The sequence below is a fragment of the Trichomycterus rosablanca genome, chromosome 9 (genome assembly GCF_030014385.1).
Source record: "Trichomycterus rosablanca isolate fTriRos1 chromosome 9, fTriRos1.hap1, whole genome shotgun sequence".
Lineage (NCBI taxonomy): Eukaryota > Metazoa > Chordata > Actinopteri > Siluriformes > Trichomycteridae > Trichomycterus > Trichomycterus rosablanca.
In genome coordinates, this window is record NC_085996.1 from 3,675,670 (window position 1) to 3,698,980 (window position 23,311).

General features: G+C 40.6%; 2 protein-coding genes across 6 annotated transcripts in view; both read left to right on the top strand.

Annotated features, from left to right (window-relative positions):
• The first annotated feature begins 1,833 nt into the window (after positions 1 to 1,833).
• On the top strand, positions 1,834 to 18,088 carry LOC134320300 (uncharacterized). Of its 5 annotated transcripts, XM_063001648.1 has the most exons (9): positions 1,834 to 3,124; positions 3,461 to 3,722; positions 3,817 to 3,854; positions 3,958 to 4,027; positions 4,754 to 7,216; positions 7,917 to 7,948; positions 15,324 to 15,355; positions 16,073 to 16,151; positions 16,976 to 18,088. In XM_063001648.1, the coding sequence occupies exons 2-5, from the start codon at positions 3,467 to 3,469 to the stop codon at positions 5,431 to 5,433; spliced, it is 1,044 nt and encodes a 347-aa protein (XP_062857718.1). In that variant the 5' UTR covers positions 1,834 to 3,124; positions 3,461 to 3,466; the 3' UTR covers positions 5,434 to 7,216; positions 7,917 to 7,948; positions 15,324 to 15,355; positions 16,073 to 16,151; positions 16,976 to 18,088. The 5 variants fall into 5 exon arrangements, with proteins under 5 accessions (XP_062857718.1, XP_062857714.1, XP_062857717.1 ...); XM_063001644.1 differs by having other exon boundaries at positions 16,073 to 18,088; XM_063001647.1 differs by lacking the exon at positions 16,073 to 16,151.
• Positions 18,089 to 21,725: 3,637 nt separating this feature from the next.
• Positions 21,726 to 23,311, top strand: part of LOC134320440 (dynein axonemal heavy chain 8-like) — a 44,353-nt gene continuing 42,767 nt past the window's right edge. Inside the window, exon 1 of the mRNA XM_063001823.1 lies at positions 21,726 to 21,772. The gene's annotated coding sequence lies outside the window, so the exon portion shown is untranslated. The remainder of the gene's footprint in view (positions 21,773 to 23,311) is intronic.

The window sequence follows — 23,311 nt, forward strand, 5'->3', positions numbered from 1 at the left end:
GAGTACTCGTTTCTAAAGGCTGAAAATGTCATGAACTATAAGAACCCAAAAACTGGTGTAAATAAAATGATTTACCTCACTGATGAGAAAAAGTTCTCAATCGACACACAAACTCTGCTCCAGTATCACATGTACGTGTGTGACATTCCATCGACGATCGTCTTAGGTCCTCAAGAGGAAGAGAGGAGCATCGACAGGTCTTTCACTATAGACCCGTATCTGTGGTGCATTTCAAAGGTTTTTGTTCCTGCTCTTGCTGTGTACAAAAACATCCAGCAAAAGAAAAAGCTGTACTCTCTGATTTGAAAACGTGCAAAGATCCGAAGCCATCCGGTCACATTTAATTGTACAGAATTTTTAAAACATTTTCTTAAAGCAGAACTAAATGAAACACGAAAGTATTCATTAAACGAGTTATAATCACCTTCAATGCCACCACCCACTTGGAAGGACAAAGGTCAGGTGGGGTCACTTACAGCTGCCGCTGCAATATGATATCTTTGGGAATGGGGTTAGGCACCGTGACTGGCCAGCAGAGGGTGTTGCTGCAGCGCTTGACCACTGTCCCTTCCACTTACAGACACCCAGCCAGTCGTGTGCCTGTGCAGCCACCTTGGCCGGTCAGTAGCACAGCTGAGATTCGAACTTTGATCTCAAAGTTATATAATGCTTTATGCTTATTAAAAATGATGCTTTTTGTTGTTTGCAGTATAATTACTGATTTATTTTCCTGATTACAGTTGACTTATTTTAAAATGTCTGCAAATTATATTAAAATAAAGTGTTTTTCATTATTCAGTTTGTAGTTTTTGTTGTTCATACACTTCATCATTTATGTTCAACAGGTAGATCAGTTCTAACAGTGACAAGCTGTAGCTCTCGTACCACAGACAGACTGTTGACATCACTTCATTGTTGATGTCACGTTGGTTTACACAATTATTAGTATTGTTACCGGTCGTCTGGGTGCCCCTTAGCAGGCACAATCGGCAGTGCAGGCGGTGCAGCGGACAAAATCAGTCGCTAATCTGCTGGGTGAGAGAAGACGGGACTATAAAAAGTGGACGGGGTCTTCAATGCTGTGTAAGCACCCCGGTTAGTAGTCCACAGCACCAATCCTGCTCCTCACTGGTAATTCTTTCCAAAAACAACAGTGTGTTTTTGTGGTTAAAGTATGCATTACAGTAATTCACTCACAGGAAAAAAAATACCATTAAATACTCTGTGGTCGAAACTATATGGACATTTGATCATGAGCATGTTGGTCATTTTTTTTCAAAACCAACGTTAGTATGTGGTGCCCCTCCATGATTTTGGAGTTTGTGAGAATTGGAGCACATTTTATTAAAAGAGCGCATTTATGTCTTGCACACAGTGTCCGGGCATGGTGCCTGACCCACTGTGACTCTGACAATGAAAAGAAGATATACTTTATTTGTCATATATACGTATACAGTTGTACAGGGAGCTGGGGTCAGAGCGCAGGGTCAGCCATCATACAGCACCCCTGGAGCAGACAGGGTTAAGGGCCTTGCTCAAGGACCCAACAGTGGCTGAATAGCAGAGCCTGGATTTGAACCACCAATCTTCCGGTTGATAGTCCAAAGCTCTACCCACTAGGCTACCACTGTCCCTCAAACAGTTGTCCCTAAAGCAGTTGAAGGTCTGAATAAAGAAATGAATGAAGGTTCCATGTTGGTTTCTCCTCCCACACGTGACGAGTCCTGACACGAGTCTGAAGTTCGTCTCTCTGTGTGACATTTTTTACCTTTATTCTATCTGACACAATCAGGAGCAGGGCATTTCCTCTTTGCTCTACAGTCTGATCTCCGCCAGGTAAGAACGTTTAATATTCACGCTGCTGATGTGAGAAATGCTTTTCTTTATTACGGCTGCAAAATGAAACATTTATTATTGTTAATTTATTACGTGTTAATAATAATTTATTAACACTGTCGTGTAAAATATGCTTAAACTAATATAATGAATAAATGTGTTACTAAACTGAAAGTGAAAGTTTATATCTTGCACCAAAAACACGATTCTTATCTACATTTTCGGCATTTAGCAGACACTTTTATCCAAAGCGACTCACAATTATGACCTGAACATGATTTTGAGCAGTTGAGGTTAATGGTCTTGCTCAGGGGCCCAACAGTGGCAACTTAGCAGTGGTGGGGCTTGAACCGGCAACCTTCTGATTACTAGTCCAGTACCTTAACCACTGAGCTATCACTGCCCCTGAAGATAAAATTCTGGACTATTAATGTGCATCTCCTTATATTCAGTGATTCATTTATTTATGTAACTATTCATTTGTTAGTTATGATGCTGTATATCACAGTGTTATTAGAAAGAAACCATGTAAACAGGAAACACTGATCTAAAAGCACTGATCTAATGTAAAAGAATATTGCTGAACTGTGATAATAACATGAATTACAGCCCTAAGTGGAGAAAAAGACATATTTTGTTTATACTGACGCCATTTCTACCCAACAGTTACATTCATGTAATAAACAATGAACAAAATTATTATTTTTTGTGGCAGAGTGGCGCAAAGGGTAGTGCTGTTGCGTCACAGCAAGAAAGTCCTGGGTTCGATTTCTTAGCAGGCTGGGTGAGCAGGGGTCAGTGTGGGTTTCCATCAGGTTCTCCGGGTTTTCTCTCACACACGCAAAAACAACTGGAGCTGCAAAATTTACTCGTGTGTGTGTGTGTGTGTTCTGTGATGGACTGGCGACCTGTCCAGGGTGTTTCCTGCCATTTGCCCAGTGAATTAGTATTTTGCATAGAAAATAGGACAATCTGATTTTTTTGCTGTTCTCACTCTTTAACGGTTCTAACAGGCACATCAGTTATACATCAATAACATCAAATAAATAAAATATTCTCATATTTATAGCAACAGTATGGTGAAGGGCCTTTCCTTTATTTCTGTGCACAAACAGCCATTTTCAAACAGTGTTTTAGTTTGTAAACCTAATCACTCTTTTTTGTCTTCAACATGCCGTGCCAACATCTGAGGGCGTGTCAGGCTGTAGAGGAACAAGAACGTTCTCTTATCACAAATAGTTGATCCATACTGCCTGTACATCTGTAACAGCTGCACAAATCCTCACAGGTAATCTATGCACTCCTTCGGCTTCTTGCTCATGTTTACTCCAGCCGTGCATTGTGCAGCGCCCCGTCTGCTGGTGACACATCCTCGGGTCCAATAGCACCGGCGGTTCTCAGAATAGTACAGAGATTCTTAAAAGCCTGAACAGAACCAGTTCACGATTCAGATTTATTTAGATCGAGAGAGTGAGGTCCATCATGACACAGGGCGAGGAGTTTGGTGTGAATGTTGCTGAAGCTCGATTCATGCTGACTTACTCTTAACCAGTTTGACCCACTTAACCATTACAGATGCTTCAATATAAAAAAGTGCACCGACATTGTGGTTGATTTTGAACAGGTGAAGATGGCGTCCCCCGCCGAACGGTTCCTGAAGGTCCACAGGAGTGAAATCGTGGGCCGAGTGAAGAGCGTAAACGGTCTGGCTGATTGTCTGCTTGAGAAGGAAGTGATTTCTAAGGAAGCATTGAATGAGATCAGTAGCCAGAAACCAGAAGAGGAGCAGATGAGGACAGTTTATAAGCATCTGAACAGCAGTAAGGCCTATGAATTAACATTAGAATGGCTGAAGAGACACGAGTCTCATGTGATGGAAGATCTGGGTAAGTAGCTTCATGCGGTGTGATTCATCCTGAAGATTAAAAAGATGGAACATTTTCTGAATTCTCAGTTATTCATGTTCTTTTTATTTTAAAGCAGAAAAGACAGAGACTCCGGAACCGAGCCACTCGAGAGTGAGTAACGTGGTGAAAGCTTCGGTTCTGTTTGTAACTCTGGGATTTATAGACATTTAGAATTGTATTAGAGTCACATTTTCTCTCTGGTGAACCCACATAGGAAAAAAGACAGAGAATCCAGAACCATGAAGCCATGGATGAAACAGATTGTGATCTCCAAACATCACCAGGTACTGAGTTCAGAGTATGTTGTGCGCATCTTGCTGCCACTTCTCATCTGCTTTTCGTCTTTTCTCTGTTTTTTTCCCAGTTTCTCTTTCACTGTTTGAAATCAGAGAATTGCACTGGCTTTCAATCACATCATGCATCAAATTCAAAATTCTGTTTCTTACATTTAAAGCTCTCCATGGTCTGGCCCCAGCTTTTGTTTAAGAGCTCTTACACCCCTACACTCCCTCTCGCTCCTTAAGGTCCTCCGGTGGAAGGTTCCTCTCTACGCCTCTGACTAAACTGTCCTCAAGGGTGGCAGATCTTTCAGTGCTGTTGCTCCTAAGCCCTGAAACTCTCCACCCCAAGATTGTTCTTATATCACTTTTTTAAATCTCTAGACTTTTCTTTTTAGTCAGTATTTTGGTTTTTCCCTCTACTGTAAAGTGACCTTGAGACTGTGAAAGGTGCTATATAATCAAAACATTATTATTATTACTATTATTATTACTGTTATTATTATTATTACTTTTGAAGATTTCTGTCGATTGTAGTCGGATGTGGAATTAAATTGCTGCAATTCTGACATTTAAGATTTTTTATTAGTAAATGTTTTACATTAATTGGTAAACACACACATTGACATTTTTGTTAATTTGATCTTTAATGATTAATTGTTTAAATGCTCTACCAAGTCAGGAAATGTAAGTGTATTTTATTAACAACAACTTTGTGTGGTTTTGAAACAGATCTCAAGACCTTATCCACCATGGCCAAACTGGACGACTGGGTCTCTGATCCTAAAATCAGTGAAAAACTGGTTAATGACCTGAAGGAGAAGCTTGCTCAGGGTGAAATGGAGGGTTTGGAGGATTATCTGAAGGACATAAAGCTGAAAAAGAGTCTGTGTCTCACTGCTAAAGAGATCAACGAGATCAGACAGAGAAAAGATCTTCGTTCATTTCTTACAGACGTTAAAGGAGCCAAATTTCCTAAAAATACACTTGACCACTTTTTTGAGAAGGTCAGAAGTAAGGCCTCAACAGCCAAGAAAAAGCCTGAACAGTACAGTAATTACGACGACTCCATAAACCATAATGCAGATGATTTGAACAGCAGTGGATACGGATCTTCATGCAGCTCAAGTTTTAATAGCAGAGTGTTTCCTCACACTGTGTTCCCAAATGAGGACGTGTTCATATGTGAAGGTGTCACTGATGTCAGTCACACACACAACATGGAGGTCACGGATTACGAGTCCAAAAGCGCAGACCTAGACTTCAAAGCGGACGTTCCACACCCAACAGAAAACGCAGATCAGATTCAGCAAGCTGTCAGAAGCAGTGGAGGAACCAGGGAATTAAAAGAAAAGCAGGAAATGGACGACACTGACTGTCCTCCTCAAACATCCTCTCAAAACCTTTTTTAATGTTCCTCTGTTTGCCAAAAAGAGCAAGTTGTCCAGCTACAGTCCAAGCTACAGGACAAAGTCGATACCTCATTTGAAGAAAGAGCGGTGGTCTGGTTGTGGAAGGTTTGGAGCCAGAAGATAAGCAGCAGAGCAGTTACAATCATGGAGATGATTTTGATGAGCCGGATGGACCACAAGGAATGATCATTTTTCCAAAGCTTGAAGACGTTCCCCCTAGTACTTGGAGCCGAGACCTTCAACTACAGTCCGCAGATGGTGGACGGCTAGAAAAACGCACGGACACACTAAGGAACACGGGTGAAGAGCTTAAGAAAGCCAACTGCTCCAACATGTCTTCATTAAAGAACCCAAAACCAAAAAGAGAGAAGAGGAGGAACGTGGAAGGACAGCCGAACAGAAGAATCGAGCAGTACGGCACTGTGCTTTGTAACTGGTTAATGAATCAATGCAGCGGCAGTGAGGAGGAGTTCAAGAAATTATTCGACCGTATCTCAGTAAAACACGTAGTAGAACACAGCGAGTACCCGTTCTTCATAGCTGAAAACATCACAGTGTTTAAGAACCCACAAACTGGTGAAGAACAGATCATCGTCGTGAAGGATGAGAAGAAGAACTCCACAGAGACCACAAGTCTGATCCATTATCAGATGTTTGTGTGTGACATTCAGAAAACTGTCCTCTTAGGTTCTAAAGAGCCTAAAGAGAAGCAGATCGGCTTTGAGGAGTCCGAGGTTCCTGTAAATCGCTGCCTGAGGAGCATCCTGGAGGTGTTCGCTCCTGCTCTCGCTGTGTTCAAAAATATTCAAAGAAAAGAAAGACTGGACTCGTATCTGAAAACGATCCAAGGGCGGAAAGAAAATCCTCGTTAGTGTATTTGTGGAGGATCAGAGAACAGTACATGGAACAGGAGTTTTGCCTAGGTTACAAACCCAAACTGTCATCTTACGCTGGGAAAATACGTCCATTTGTTCAGATATAATCCAAGATTTTGATTATTTCTCAATATTTTGAGTCTTTAACGTTCACGGCTTCACACTGCAGCCCCGATCATGAATGTTTTTTAATCCATTGTTTTGTTTCCACACTCGTCGACTGGCTGATTAAGGACGTCTGTGCTGAAAATACTCAGAAAAAAAATATTTACTGTTTTTTTATTTCTTTTATTGATTTTTAAAACAATACCTGCACAAAGCTGTAAAATTTCTCCTATTTTTGCATATTTGTCACACAGAAGTTTCAAATCAAACTACTTTTAATATCAGACAGACTGAAAAAATCATTCCAACCTTCTGAGACCGCATTCCAACAGAAGAACATCGTACCAGGGTTTTTAATCACACACGACTCCTACATACAGGAGCAGCCGAAAGAAGAAAAGAAATCTCATTTTTTATGTTTTTTTAGGTTTGACAGGGCAGTGGTAGCTCAGTAGTAAAGGTACTAGATCAAAAGGTCACTGGTTTAAGCCCCACCACTGCCAAGCTGCCACTGTGTACTTTGGTGTCCTGCACAGAAAACTGAAGCTGAACGTTTTAAAGTTTATGTTCCACTAATTCAGTCACTGTATAAGATCAGCTGTTAATATTAATAAAATCCCAAGAATAAAACTGAGCATTTTATCTTTTTTATCACTCATGTCATGATATGATTCCAGTAGTTTTCAGCAGTGTTGGACTTTGCCTCATTATGACGTCCACACACTTTATTATTCCAACCGCAGTGAGGGTCACAAGAACCTCGGTAAACTAACACAGAGCTCCACAATCCAACCACCACAAAGGTAAGTGAAGATTTACCACAGAGATCAGCTTCTAAAATCAAAACTTTGTGTTTTTAAAGCTCTACAGGTTTAATAATGGAGATTATTTACTGTTTTAAGTTTACTTACTTACATCAGACAGATTCTATGTAGTCAAGAGATATGATTAGCTGCAAAATGTACAGTTTCATGTTAAATTTTTCCCTTTTATTTAAGTTTTTTGTGTTGATTCTGTCACTTATTGGAAATAAAAACAAATAAAAAGTATGTGGACGCCTGAAACTAATTATTGACGTTTTTGTTTGGCTTTCTGTAACATTAGTGTGACAAAAATAATGACCAGAGCATGAGAGCAAGTTTAAATAAACCAAGATTTGTTAATTAGATTTAAAAATAGTAAAACTTTAAAGTAAAATAACCCACACCCACGAACTACAGGAAACCTACAGAGAACTTCACACGTGTCTGAAGAGGCAGCGCTGTGTGTAACCGGCAGAGGCCGCCAAATTGCACAGAATTCAATCCTAACTGACACCCTGTGAAGAATCACCTCTATTCTACCTCAGTTCAGTGAAACAACGATTATTTCCATTTTTAAAACTTGCGTGCAATTAAAAAAGTCCAAAGACAAGATTTTTATATAATAAATTTTTATTGTTTTTATGTACCATGGATTCATGGAAAGTTTAGTTTTATTAATTTTTTTTCTCGTTATGTGCAGGATCCAGACTGACGAAGCTATGGGTGCAATAAGTAAGTTCAGAAATATTATAAATATTATAAATAATAAAACTGAGGGGTTCTGCCATGGCTCAAAACTTCTAAACTTTATTCAGAATTGCCAGTCAGTTAAAAAAAAACATTTCTCAAAGCAAGATTGCAAATAATGTGGGTCATTCACCATCTACCCTACATAATATTGTAAAAAGATTCAGGGAACTCACAATCTCAGTCGATGTAGGGCAAGGCTGGAAGCCACTTTTAAATGTACGAGACTTTCATGCCCTCAGATATTGCATGAGAAACAGTCAGTTACTGTTTGCTTTAGTCAATTAAAAATAAATGTTTTATATTGATGGTTTTTCACTATCCAATTTGAAACAGATCTCAGGTCTGTATCCACCACTGCCAAACTGGAAGAATGGGTCTCTGATCCCAGAATCAGCCAAAACCTGATTGATGACCTGAAGGAGAAGCTCGCTCAGGGTATAATGGAGGGTCTGGAGGATTATCTGAAAGACATGAAGCTGAAAAAGAGTCTGTGGGTGTGTTCGAAAACCTAGGGAGCTGCCTTGCTGTCTTACTGTCTACATAGGCAGCTGACTTAGTAGAGAGTATTCTAATAAGTCAGTGACTTAAAAGGCAGGTTATTCGAACGCACTACTTAGATAGCGATAACATCGGGTTTAGCATTTCACGTTTAGCATTTAGCATCTTGCCATTAAAACCAATAAACTGAGGTAGCACAGCACGCTAACGTCAATAACATCTCCCTTCATGTACCGATAACGGTTAAATTTCCTGACAAGCCCGAACTTGCAAATAAAAACACTCGGTACAAGTTTATACAAGTTAAAAATCAGTAATATTTTATTTACGTTTGAAAATAACTCCATTCGTTTCTCCGCCCCGTCAGCCATGAATGCTGGGATTGTCTTGATCACTAAGGCAGCGTCGGAGCTCACTCGTTCTTGAGCCAAAATAACATTGAAATAATAAGATGCCTCAGAAGTGAGGATTTTAAGGCATCTAGGATTTCGAACAGCCTCCTTCTCGGGAGCGCGCACAGGATGACGTAAAATGCTGCCTATGTAGACAGCACACTAGCTTTTCGAACACACCCTGTGTCTCACTGCTGATGACATGGATAAGATTAGAAACAACGATGAACTTGGGTGGTTCCTTGATGTGATGAACGGTACTAAATTCCCTTTAGGTTTACTGGATTTGTTTTTTCAGAAGGACACAGACCTACCGAATCATTTACAGGTGTGTGAGGTGGGAGAATAATAATAATAATACTTTAAATTTATATAGCGCCTTTCAAGATACCCAAGGTCGCTTTACATCGAACAATAAACAGTTCAGTGAGGTACAAAAGAAAACATAGTTAATTGAAGAGATGGGTTTTTAACAGAGATGTAAATTGTGGAAGTGAAGAGACAGAGCGAAGAGAAGAAGGGAGAGCGTTCCACAGAGTGGGGGCAGCCACACTAAATGATCTGCCACCCAAGGTTGACAGCCTAAATCTAGGTGTGGCCAGCAGGCCAGCATTGGAGGACCTGAGTGAACGCCTGGGTTTGTAAGGTGTCAGCAGATGGTAGAGGTAGACCGGGGCAAGTCCATGAAGGGCTTTAAAAGTAAGGAGTAGTATTTTAAATTGGAGGCGTTTATGCACAGGGAGCCAATGCAATTGCTCCAAAACCGGGGTGATATGGTCGTGTTTTCGAGTGGATGTGAGGATCCTGGCCGCAGCATTTTGAATAAGTTGTAGAGGGCGTATCGACTTGTTAGGAAGACCATAGAGCAGTGAGTTGCAATAGTCCAGCCGAGAAGTAACAAAAGCATGGACCAAAAGCTCTGCTGTCTGAGGTGAAATCATGGGGCGAAGACGAGAAATGTTACGTAGGTGGAAGTAAGCAGACTTTGTGATGGAGCGGATGTAGGGCTGAAAAGTTAGGAGAGGGTCGACTGTCACACCAAGGTTCCGTGCAGTAGCAGCAGGAAAAACAGAGGTGTTCCCAATGAGAAGAACAGGGCAAGAGAAAGAGGAAAGTGCAGCTTTCGAGCCAATATACAGAAGCTCAGTTTTATCAGTATTTAATTGAAGATAATTCACCCGCAGCCATAGGATGAGATCTTGAAGACACCTGGAGAGAGCAGTAGGAGGAAAGGGATCAGAGGGCCTAAGGCTAAGATAAATCTGTGTGTCGTCCGTGTAGCAGTGGAATTTTAACCCGTGATTTCGGAAAATTTCACCCAGGGGAGAGATGTATAGAATAAATAGCAATGGTCCAAGGACCGAGCCCTGCGGCACACCCTGATGTATGTATGCATTATTTGAGACATGGCACCCTAGCTGCACAAAATGTTGCCTGTCAGAGAGGTATGATTTAAACCATGCAAGTGGCAGGCCGGAAAGACCAATATTGGACAGTCTGGACAGAAGAATAGTGTGGTTTATAGTATCAAATGCGGCAGTGAGTTCGAGAAGTAGAAGCATAGAGACCAGCCTTTTGTCAGCGAACAGAAGGAGGTCATTTAAAACGCAAAGCAATGCAGTCTCTGTACTATGATATGGACGGAAACCAGATTGAAAATCTTCGAGCAGGTGATTAGAATTTAAGAAATCAAGCAGCTGGGATGCCACGACTCTTTCGACTGCAGCGAGTTTCCATGATGGAGGAACATAGCCAGAAGAAAGTGATAAATTGACCATGTGACAGATAGGGGCAGCAAAAGCAGGCACAGAGGACTGAAGGAGGAAGGTAGGGATTGGGTCTAGACGGGCGGATGTGGTAGACTTTGACTTAGTGATGATTTGTGAAACTTCAGCAAAATCAACTGGTAGGAACAAAGAGAAAAGTTCAGAACCAGGCACCAGCGAAAGATGGGATGGGGCATATGCAGGTGCACCCTGAAGCCCCCTATAGATAGTTGACACCTTGTCACTAAAAAAGTTAAGGAAGGCCTCACACAAACCAGGGGAAGGGACAACTGGGTCACTGGGGGGGCATACTAGTTTTTTGACTGTGGTGAACAGCCGTTTAGGATTTTGACCAGCTTTTTTAAACACCTCAGTGTAGTACAAACAGCGAGCTTTATTTAGGGCCGCTTTATAATCGGCCACGTGGTCCGTAAATGCCAAAAAATGAACCGTGAGGCCAGATTTCTTATAACGCCGCTCTAGGCGCCGACCCAACGTTTTGAGGGCACGAAGCTCGCCGTTGAACCAGGGTGCAGAATGAGAGGAAGGCACAAACCGGGACTTAATCGGTGCCAGGGTGTCAAAAATCCTTGCCAGTGTTGTGTTGTATGATAGTGTAGCCTCATCGAGAGAGTGAAGTAAACAGATGTCATTGAAATGAGACACACTAAGAAGAGTAGACAGGGAAGAGGGATCAGCAGCAGAGAGATTTCAGTATGAACGTAGCAGTTTGGGATGAGACTTGGGAACGGGTAAGGAGGCACAGAAGGAAATAAAGAGGTGATCAGATAGGCCGGTAGAGTGCCCAGAGAATTTACTGACAATCCCATTATTAGAACAGATGACATCTAGAATATGACCATATTTGTGAGTTGGAAAATAAATAAAAAGTTGGAGAAGAACCCTCAGCCAGTAGTTCTGCACCTTCAGCTCTGAACAAGGACAATGAAAAGCTTAGAAGAAAGGAAACACAGCACCGAGTTCTTCTGGATTGGGCAATGAAACTATGTGATGGGAGTGAGAAAGAGTTAAGCAAGGTTCTTGAGAACATCTCAATAAGAAATGTGGTAGAACACAGTGAGTACCCATTTCTTGTAGCAGAAAAAGTCATGGTGTACAACGAACCACTAACTGAAGAACAAAAAAACCTCATGAAGTACAATAAAGTAGAAATTGACAAACAAAAAAATCCTGGTCATCACTGATGAAAAGAGAAACTCGGTCAAAATGATGAATCTGATTAATTATCAGATGTTTTTGTGTGACATTGACACAACAATCATGTTAAGGCCCGAAGAACCTAAAGAGCAGCACATCAAGTATAACGAGACTCTGGTTCCTACCAATCTGTGTCTGAGGTGCATTTTAGAGGTTTTCCTCCCCGCTCTGGCCGTCTTAAAAAAAAAACAGAGAAAAGAGAAGTTTTCACACCAGAAAACAAACGAGTAATAATAAACCTCAGTGATCTCAGTTCATCTCAGTGCACGTGGAACATCATTCTGTTCATTTATTTATGTTTTATAGAGTAAAAGTTTATTTCCTGGATGTGACCTGAAGTAAATGTACAATCTTCAAAACGCTTTGATGATTTTTACTTTTAGTGAAGATGTTCTCTACATTACTCTTTATCACATATGTAACATGATTCATGTGCACAAATGATAAATGTGATATTCTTTTGTTTTCGCCGAGCGAAAATCAGGGCAAAAATCGTGTAGTGTGAACCAGGCATAATATGTAAAAGATAGTGGTGCTAAATTCGGTTCATTTTATGGACTCAGGTTAATCTGAGTCACTCAGTAATGTGATCCGGTTCACTTGAGTCATTTGAGTCACTTGAGTCACTTTACTGACATCTTGATTGCGATTGATTTACTGCATGAAAATGCATCTAGATATCACTTGTCCTCCGTGCTCTTGTCTTCTGTAAATAAATCCTTCTCTCTTAATTCTCTTGTCTCCTCACACTTCTCCTGTCAGTGACAAGTTGACACTTTTTTCTAAGTGGAATCTTGATCATGGGGGAGAGGGGGGTGGACTCACCTAGCAATCAGATGGGTATATTAATGGGTCAAGGGTTCAAGGGGGATGGTCAACAATAAATTGCCATTTTAACTTCACCCAGTCAGGCAGCCACAGTGGCACAAAAACAAACAGTCAATAAATTACCATGGGGGCTATGATACTCCTTAAGTGGTACAGTAATTAAGTAGTCTGTAAGCATTTGCATGTTAATAATAATAATAATAATATAACTATATTTTGTTGTTGTTCTGCTTACAAGGAAATATGCTGCATTACTAATCTACATCACTACTACTGATAATAATAATAATAATAATAATAATAATAATAATAATAATAATAATAATAACGTGCATAAAATCAGCCACATAACGAACACCAGTGTGTTTAACCGCTTGTTTATCAGAATATTTATCTTATTACTGAGATTCACGGACTGGAGTGAAGCCGGTTCAGCCAAATCATCCCGGTGTTTCCGTGAGTCTGATCACTGGTCTTGTGTACTTAACAGCAGCCAGTCAGAGGACTTATAGGATCCAGGTTCATTGACATCTCAGACTCGTGATTCCTGATTCAGTACAAAGATTCGAATCATTAACCCGGGTGATTCAGGAACCACCCAGCTCTAGTTTGCACACACACACACACACACAAACACACACACACACACACACACACACAAGTCCAATTTTTGATAAAACGGGAGAAAGGTACTGAATGTAGCCGAGAAAAAAACTGAAACGTAAGTATCGATCCCATCACGTTGGTATCGATCCGATTCCAGTACCAACGTTGGTATCGATACTATCGATATTTGGATCGATCCACCCACCACTAGTGTGAGAATAATAGAATAAGGAAGTTACTTCTGAGCTCTACAATCCAGCCACCTGAAAGGTAAGTGAAGATTTACCACAAACAACAGCTTCTAAAATCAGAACTTTGTGTTTTTAAAGCTCTACAGGTTTAATAATGAAGATTAATTGGTGTTTTAAGTTTACTTATGTTCACACTACACGACTTTCCAAGTGGTCAGGTCGCTGTACAGTTCTCACTACACGACTGGATCTCTTGTAATCGGGAGTCTTTCAGGTCGGTGTGTATTTTACACTACACGACTGATGGGTGATAGGGGGTTTCACACACTACACCATCTATCACCAACTGGAATCGCAGGCGAGCTTCTCTGCTCTCCCAAACTACGTTCTGTCACAAAAACAAACGTGAGAAGTGACGAGGGGTTTAATGATACCACGTCCAAAAATGCACGTCAACAAGTAGCGAGCGATCAAAGTTTGTGTGCTGATGTGCAGCGTAAAATCAAAGAGAAAAATAAATGAATCTGAGTGGATTTGGCAACACGACCAGCATGGATTGTTCTGTAGTGAGTTGGAGGTTAATAAATATTGTTTGCAATGCAGCGTGGGTGTTTTGTAGAGAACGATAAGGTCAGAAATACTGTAAAGGTTGTGTGTGTGCTGATGTATTCTGATATAAACTATATTACGCCCCTGTCCCACCTGTTTACACTCCTCCCCTGCGTTTCCCCTCACACCGTATTTTGCGTTCCCATTGGCTGTTTGACACAGCACTCATTGCCAGTCGGGCAACTCAGATTCAAATATCTGACATGCTAGATATCTCTCTTCAGTCGTTTGGATCGAGTTGTTGAGTAGTTCACACATAGCGATTGAGAGTCGAGTTTCAATCGCAGAGCGAACGCCGAGTTGCTCCCGAGCGCCGACCAGAAAATCTGGGCAAAAGTCGTGTAGTGTGAACCAGGCATAACTTTCATTAGACGGAAAGTAAAAACTCTGTTTAGTCTAGAAATATGATTAGCTGAAAAGTTTACAGTTTTATGTTTATATTTTCCATGTTCTTAAAGTTTTTTTTGTGTTGATTCTGTCGCTGGAAATAAAACAAATAAAAAGTATGTGGATGCCTGAAACACATTATTGACGATTCTGTTTGGCTTTCTGTGACATTAGTGTGACAAAAATAATGACCAGAGCATGAAAGCAAGTTTAAATAAACCAAGACTTGTTAAATAGATTTAAAAATAGTAAAACTTTAAAGTAAAATACACCCACACACACACACAGGAAATCTACAGAGAACTTCACACGTGTTGGAGGAGGCAGCGCTGCTGTGTAACCGGCGCCAAAGTGCACAGAATTCAATCCTAACTGAGACACTGTGAAGAAAAAACCTCTCTATTCACACACACACACACACACACACACACCACACACACACACACACACACACACACACACACACACACAAATACAAACCCAAGTTAAACCAGAGGGAAAACTGACAATTTTTTTCAATTTTGATAAAAAAAATTTTAAACCTGTGTTCAATTAAAATAGTCCAAAAACAAGATTTGTTTTATGTACCATGGATTCAGAGATTGCGATCTTAGCGCAGGTCCCAAGCCCGGACAGAAATAGGAGGGTTGTATCAGGGTATTTGGGGAAAAACTGTGCCAAGTCTGAGGACCAGATTTTTCCACACTGGGTCATTTGATTTTATATACAGTACAAGACAAGAACTGTATTATTTAAACAAATACGCTAAAATTAAATAAATCAGGAAGGAGCAAATTCTTTTTCATGCTGTATTTATGGTTTAGTCTGTATTTTATTGAATTTTTTTTTTCATTATGTGCAGGATCCAGACTAATGTAGCTATGGCTGCACTAAGTAAGTTCAAAAATATTATAAATATTATAACTGGGGGCTTCTGTCATGGCTCAAAACTTCAAAACTTTATTAGGAATTGCCAGTCAGTACAAAAACAACATTTCTCAAAGCAAGATTGCAAATAATTTGGGTCATTCACCATCTACCCTACATAATATTGTGAAAAGATTCAGTGTATTCTCAGTCTCAGTCCATCGAGGGTCGAGGGTGGAAGTCACTGTTAAATGTACGAAACCTTCAAATGGTTCACCAATCGTCTCACACCTAGTCGCCTTCTAAATCTTTTAATAGTTCATTATATTAATAGATAATTATAAAAACAGCACAAACACTCACAGGTAATCTACCTGCTACACCATTGTGTTAGTACTGTTACTTTTCTCATGCCACGCCCACTGTTTATGACGCATTGCGGCTCCCAATTACTGGTGGAAACGCTACCAGTTCTTTAAAAAGCACCAAGGTTTTAAGAAGCCTGAACCGAACCTGTTCAAGAATCCTTTTGGACAAAATGGGCTATCAGATATCATTGCATGAGAAACAGTCATGATACTGTGATAAATACAGCCACTTAGGCTCGGGAGTACTTCAGAAAATCGCCTCTGCTTTGAGAAATACAACCTGAAACTCTGTTACACAAAGAGAACGCTGTACAGCAATTCTATTCAGAAGTTCTCTGCGCCTCAACTTGTTTCATTTCATGTTTTATTTCTTTAGCTGAAATCATTCAGTGTGACAAACATACAGTAACTGAGACTTTCAAACAGACGGGGGGCCAAAAGGTTCTTACAGCACTGTAGGTGTACATGTGCGTTTATGCCTGGTTCACACTACACGATTTTTGCCCTGATTTTCGTTCGCGACTGGTCAGCGCTAGATTTGCCGGCTCGGGAACAACTCGGCTTTCGTCAAAGCGAGATTTCTAGTATGTCAGATATCTGATCTGAGTTGCCCAACTGGCAGTGAGTGTTGAACAGCCAATAAGAACGCAAGATCTGGTGTGAGGGGAAACGCAGGGGAGGAGTGTAAACAGGTGGTACAGGGGTGTAATATAGTTTATATCAGAATACATCAGCACACACACGAGTTTTACAGTATTTCTGACCTTATTGTTCTCTACAAAACACCCACGCTGCATTGCAAACAATATTTATTAACCTCCAACTCACTATAGAACAATCCATGCTGGTCGTGTTGCCAAATCCACTCAGATTCATTTATTTTTCCTCTTTGATTTTACGCTGCACATCAGCACACAAACTTTGATCGCTCGCTACTTGTTGAGTGTATTTTTGGACGTGGTATCATTAAACCCCTTGTCACTTCTCACGTGTGTTTTCGTGACAAAACGTAGTTTGGGAGACCAGAGAAGTTGGTGATCCAGTTGGTGATAGATGGTGTAGTGTGAAACCCCCTATCACCGATCAGTCCTGTAGTGTGAAATACAGACACACCTGAAAGACTCCCGGTTACAAGAGATCCAGTCATGTAGTGTGAACTGTACAGCGACCTGATAACTCGGAAAGTCGTGTAGTGTGAACTTGGCATTAGTTATCTTACAATAAATGTTTTATGTTGATGATTTTTTTACTATCTGAAAATTGTCTAAATTTAAAACAGATCTCAGGTCTGTATCCACCATGGCCAAACTGGACGAATGGGTCTCTGATCCCAAAAACAGCCAGAATCTGATTGATGACCTGGAGAAGAAGCTCGATCAAGGTGAAATGAAGGCTCTGGAGGATTATCTGAAAAATAAGAAGCTGAAAAAGAGTGTGTTTTTATGCTGATGACATGGATAAGATTAAAAACAACGATGAACTTGGGTGGTTCCTTGATGTAATGAACGACACTACATTCCCTTTAAGTTTACTGGATTTGTTTTTTCAGAGGAACACAGACTACAACCCGTCGAATCATTTACAGGCATGTGAGGTGGGAAAAGAACCCCTTAGCCAGTAGTTCTGCACCTTCAGCTACGAACAAGGACAATGAAAAGCTTAGAAGAAAGTGCAGGAGCGAGTTCTTGTGAATTGGGCAATGAAACAATGTGATGGGAGTGAGAAAGAGTTAAACAAGGTTCTTGAGAACATCTCAATTAGAAACATGGTGGAAAACAAAGAGTACCCATTTTTTGTAACTGAAAATGTCATGGTGTACAACAAACCACTAACTGATGAGGAAGAATCAGGAAGTAGGTTCTACAGCCAAGCACGTAGAGAACGTAAAATTCTGGTCATCACTGATGAAAGGAGAAACTCGGTCAAAATGATGAATCTGATTCATTATCAGATGTTTGTGAGCAACATTCACACAACAGTCATGTTAAGTACTAAAGAACCTAAAGAGCAGCACATCAAGTATAACGAGACTCTGGTTCCTACCAATCTGTGTCTGAGGTGCATTTTAGAGGTTTTCCTCCCCGCTCTGGCCGTCTTAAAAAAAATGCAGAGAAAAGAGTTTGTTTTCACAGTTTAAGTTGTTTTTACACCTGAAAACATGTAATAATAAACCTCAGTGATCTCAGTTTATCTCATCATCATTCCCTCCACTCATTTATGTTTTACAGAATAAAAGTTTATTTCCTGGATGTGACCTGAAGTAAATTTTACTTTTAGTGAAGATGTTCTCTACATTATTGTTTATCACATATGTAACATGATTCATGTGCACAAATGATAAATGTGATATTTTCTTTTGTCTTCTTTCAATAAAGTAAAGACACACCGCTCATTATTTACCTGTTCTTGTTGAGAGAAAAGTGGACAGTTCTGGAGAACACATGATTAAAGCACAAATCGGCTTGTTTTACATTCCTCCTCTAGTCATGTGATAGACATGCCCCCATAAGCCAAATCAACCACCCCACCACCCTACTCCACAAAAATTATAACGAGAATGATTTTTTAGGTCCACTGGTCCATGCACTTGTAATGGGCTCAATCAAACTAGCCCATGTAGCGGAATGCTGCTAAAGGACTAAACCATAAATTCAAATAAGCATAAGTGATTCAACTACGGTTCTCTTCCTGCAGAGACTTCCTTCATCAGCCGACAGGTACGCATGTCTCACGTGCTCATGGTGAAGTCTTTGGTTTCAAATCCTTTTTATACGCTTCAATCAGGCTCTAAACCTCCTGGTTCTACCCACTATTCAATCCACTCTAGATAATCATATATTATTTCCCAGTAATAGTTCACCTACAGATTTATACTTCTATAATTACCACTTAGTTATGTAATTTACTGATTAACTGTTATTATTTTTGTTAATTCAATGAACATTATACTGATTTAAAATTTAGTACTGTGAGTTTGATTACCTGGGTGAGAGAAATAATCAACTAACAGACTTTACCTCAACAGAAAGTGACTGATATGATATGAATTTGGTGTTCTTTCAGATTGTAAGATTCACAGTTTTAGTATTCAACTATCAATAAAAATAACATTTATTATATTTTTTATGTTACACAAAGAAGTGTGTTATTAAAACCTGAAACCCCCAGGACCATTACACACTCCAACTAGGGTCATAAACTTTTGTCTAAACCGTAACCCTGCTTCAGGTTTCAGACTCAAACACCACGCATTGTTCAAGCAAGACTGTCGACTTTATTTAAATCCAATGAGCACAGTTTAATCTTCACGTCTAATGAAAAAGAAACAAAAGAAATAAAAGTGGCTCTAAAGTAAAACGAGACCTTCAGGAGAGAGAAGAACGCTGATCAATCACAATGGTGCTGCACTCATTAACGTGGGGTTTGGACCGTCCACCTTATTCACATTAATGTTTAAGAAATTATGGGTTAAAAGCATCCTTTGGCTGTCTTTAAACATTAATTTGTCCAAATGTGGATATATGTGGTGAAAATTGACTGACCAACACTGTACTGAACAAACACACACTTTACACTCTCATACCTGCAGCAATCCACCTTCCGCATGAGCCCGGTGGTTATGAGTGCTGTAAATCCACCTCAACCCTGACCAAGATGATTTGCTTAGTGAAAAGAAAATAAATAAAGTATTTTGAGAGCTGTTATTATTACTTATATGCCACCATTTCAAATGTTTTGTTCGTTTTGTTGTAGTGATAAGTTGGACCTTGACATGGAAACGAATGACAACCCCTGATTAAGTCACTTTAAATTCAAGCTTCCATCCTTGTGGTGTTTCTTGCTGCTTTGACATCTTATTTAAACAATAAAAACTAAACATTTTAGAGCAAAAGTTCCTGCAATGAAAGACACAAGCAGCAAGAATCTGATCAGGTCTGACCTGCCTAGCTGTGCTCATTCAAACTGATGATGCAGGAAAACCCGAGCAAACCTGTATTATATATTAAACACAAAACACATATACATTTATATTTAAATAATGAGAAATCATGTGTTATATACTCACAGTGCTCACAGTCCCAGCAAAGCTCAGGATTCAGAGTGCTGGATCAGCTTTACACTCATACTGAACTACACGGTCTTGCCTGAAAACAGGTGTTTCCACAATCTTCACCCTACCCGTATTCAGACGAACCCGCCCTTGTGCAAATATCACTTTCTTCCGCGTGGTATGAGCCAATCATATCCTCTGCCAGTCCTCCAATCACGGATTAGGAGGCGGGATATTTAGAATACTACCGTACTCGATAGTACTCTTCTCACCGCTCATACACGCACACTAGTTTATTCTGCTTACACACTGTTAGTATAGTAGTATGCATTCTAGATAGACTCTTCTACCCACCACGTAGGGGCATCAGTTAACACATGGACTTTGTATCTCAAAACCTTGACCTGAGATAATATTGAAGTCGTTTTTTTTTTTTTCACTTTAACCAGAACAGATAACTCTAAAAACAGATAAAGGTCAATTTTGTTGCAATTAAAAATAGAAAAAATTCAACCTAGTGTAAATAACCACACACCATGTGTGTATTTTGTCTGTCAGCTCTTAAATCTGTATTTTATTCATTTATTTATTTATTTATTTCATTTTTAATGTTTCTTCTTAGTTGTTGTTTCTTTCTATTCTTTGCCACCCTTGTCTTGTACTGCTATAACAACTTAATTTTCCTAGGAGGATCAATAAAGTCTTATCTTGTCTTAATATTTTAAAGTCGGACGCTCTGTTGGCACGGTGGTAAATCACACCATCCCGCAACTGCTGAAATATGGGGTTAAAATCCCTGTGGTGCTATCAGCCAGTCTGGCATCTATACAGCCACTATTGGCTATGTCTGAGGGCTGGGGTATGCCAAACATCCTACCCATTGGAAGGTGCACGTGTCAGTGCCATATCCTTGTACTGGTGTTGCAACACAAAGTTAAAGCAGGTAAAGCAGGAAAAGGTTGTCAAAATGTGTTGGGTTTACTGACACTACCCTATTTACAACCTAAATACCAAGAAGTAAGAAGTCATATTTAAACATACTGCTATAATTTTTCTCTTTTAGGCAGGGGAAAGAGCGCCCATTGATATAGAATGTAACCAAGCTTTTTTGGCATAAAAAAATGCCTGTATATATGCCTTAAAAGGTCAAAAAAAAAGTTTTCCCTGCACATTGGTTTTAGAAGTTGGAAGGAAATTGATGATTGATTTAGACCACATGTTTAAGCCTGGTAAAAAAAAAAAGCCAGATGTACTATGCATAGGGGACAGTTTCCTCTGGACACTCAGGCTTTCTCCCACTTTCCCAAAACATGTTACTAGGTGGATTGGCTGCCCTAACGTGGCCCTAGGTGTGTGAACGAGTGAATATAAAAGTGTGTAGCCTTGTGATGGATTGGCACTCTGCCTAGGGTCAGTGACAGTGGGGACAGTGGTAGCCTGGTGGGTAGAGCTCTTGGCTATCAACCGAAAGGTTGAAAGTTTGAATCCCAGCTCGGCCATGCAGCCACTGTTGGGCCCTTGAGCAAGCTTCAGGGGGGCCGTACACTGGCTGACCCTGCACAAACAAGCTGGGATGCGCGAAGAAAGAATTTAATTGTACTGTACATATGAATATGTATAAATGACTAATAAAGTTTCGCATTTTAGTGTGTATTCCAGTCATGCCTTACACAGAATTAAGAAAAGAATGTAACTTTTATTTCTGTTATGTTAATTTATCAATCTTTACATTTCTGCATATGTGTCCAGGTTATTATTAATGAGCGACCTATCATAATCGTTTTAATGATTTTGTAAGTGCATTCTGGTTTTATACCAAACATATGCGGATTCCTGGCTGCGTTATCTCATACAGGTTTAATATATAGGATGCCTAACGAGTGCACAATAACATGGTATCTATGGTGTTTTTACACACTAGTTAGTACAGCAGTGTGCGGTTTGGGACGCGACCATTCCTTCGCGCCCTTTCTTCTCACGAGACTCGAAATAACGGTTTTCTACCAGACGGTTCTTCTCTTATCGGTAATTTTCTATCCAAACATTTATAACTTTTATATTTGAAATCGAAATGAAACTGAAATATTAGCCAAAAATTCGAGGGAAATTCATTTTTAAAACGTTATTTTGAAAGGTAAAGTTAAGGTAAGTCCGTTAAAAGGTAAGCTAACGTTAATGACAGTTACTACTGAATCGACCCTGGCTCTGAGCTAGTTAGTAAGTCCTGTTTAATATTCATTTAGATAAATTATTACTTAGACCGTTCGGTATTTATTTTCATTTCATGATTTTGCAATGAACCCGTTTTATACCGGTTAACGGTTTCAAATGATTTACAAATTATTCTTTTTGGTGAGTCGGTTCGTTTTAGTCAATGTGTAAATGAATCGATTCCTCTATGAATTCTCGGTGCAGGTCCTACTGAATCGATTCTTTTACTTACTGATTCCTTCAGAACGAATTTAAATCTATTTATTTATTAGGATTTTAACACACTCTGGTTACATTCATCAGGGGTTTTGCGAGCGGCCGACCGGGGGGGGCGTGGCACTACGAGATTAATACTATGAGCCGGTGGCACACGGGACTGACGGAAGATGTTCCAGGCATCCGCGATTGAGCCGTGGCTCACTGAGGGGAAGGGGGGCGTTTGCTCCGCGCTCTATCAAGGGGAGGGGGCGTGGCCGCGGTAGGGCTTAGCACGCGCTTTCGCGCTCCAACAAGGGGAGGGGGGGCGTGGCAGAAGCAGCGCTCGTCACACGCGTTTGCTCCGCGCTCTATCAAGGGGAGGGGGCGTGGCCGCGGTAGGGCTTAGCACCAAGGGGAGGGGGCGTGGCCGCGGCAGGGCTTAGCACGCGCTCCCAGAAGGGGAGGGGGGGCGTGGCAGAAGCAGCGCTTGTCACACGCGTTTGCTCCGCGCTCTATCAAGGGGAGGGGGCGTGGCCGCGGTAGGGCTTAGCGCCAAGGGGAGGGGGCGTGGCCGCGGTAGGGCTTAGCACGCGCTTACGCGCTCCAACAAGGGGAGTGACAGAAACGGTATTGACTCGTTACACAAGGACAATTTTGTTTCTCCAGTTAACTTGGCACGTCTTTGTACTGTGGGAGGAAACCAGTGTTCCCGGAGGAAACCCACATGGACATGGGGAGAACATGCAAACTGCACACAAAAAGGACCTGGGTATCGACAAATCTGTTATGTAACTAACTACAGTGCACGGGTGCGCAGCAGATCGAGTAGATGTGGCCTAGCAACATGAACTCCGAGGGTCTGGATTCGAATCGCCCCTCCGGCTGCTGACTATGAGAAATTTTGCACGTTCTCCCCAAGTCCACATGGTTTTCTACTGTGTACTGTGGTTTGATAGCACCATCCAAAACATGCAGATGGTGGAATGGCTAATCTAAACTGTACAGTACACACACATTCTAAATTGGGGAGGTTGGGCATTTGTCTGTGTACTATTAAGTAGGGAGGGTCGCCTCAGGAAGAGCATCCAGATCCATTGTGGTGACACATAAATACAGTAGTACAAAACAAAAACTCTTATTGTCTATTAAAAAACA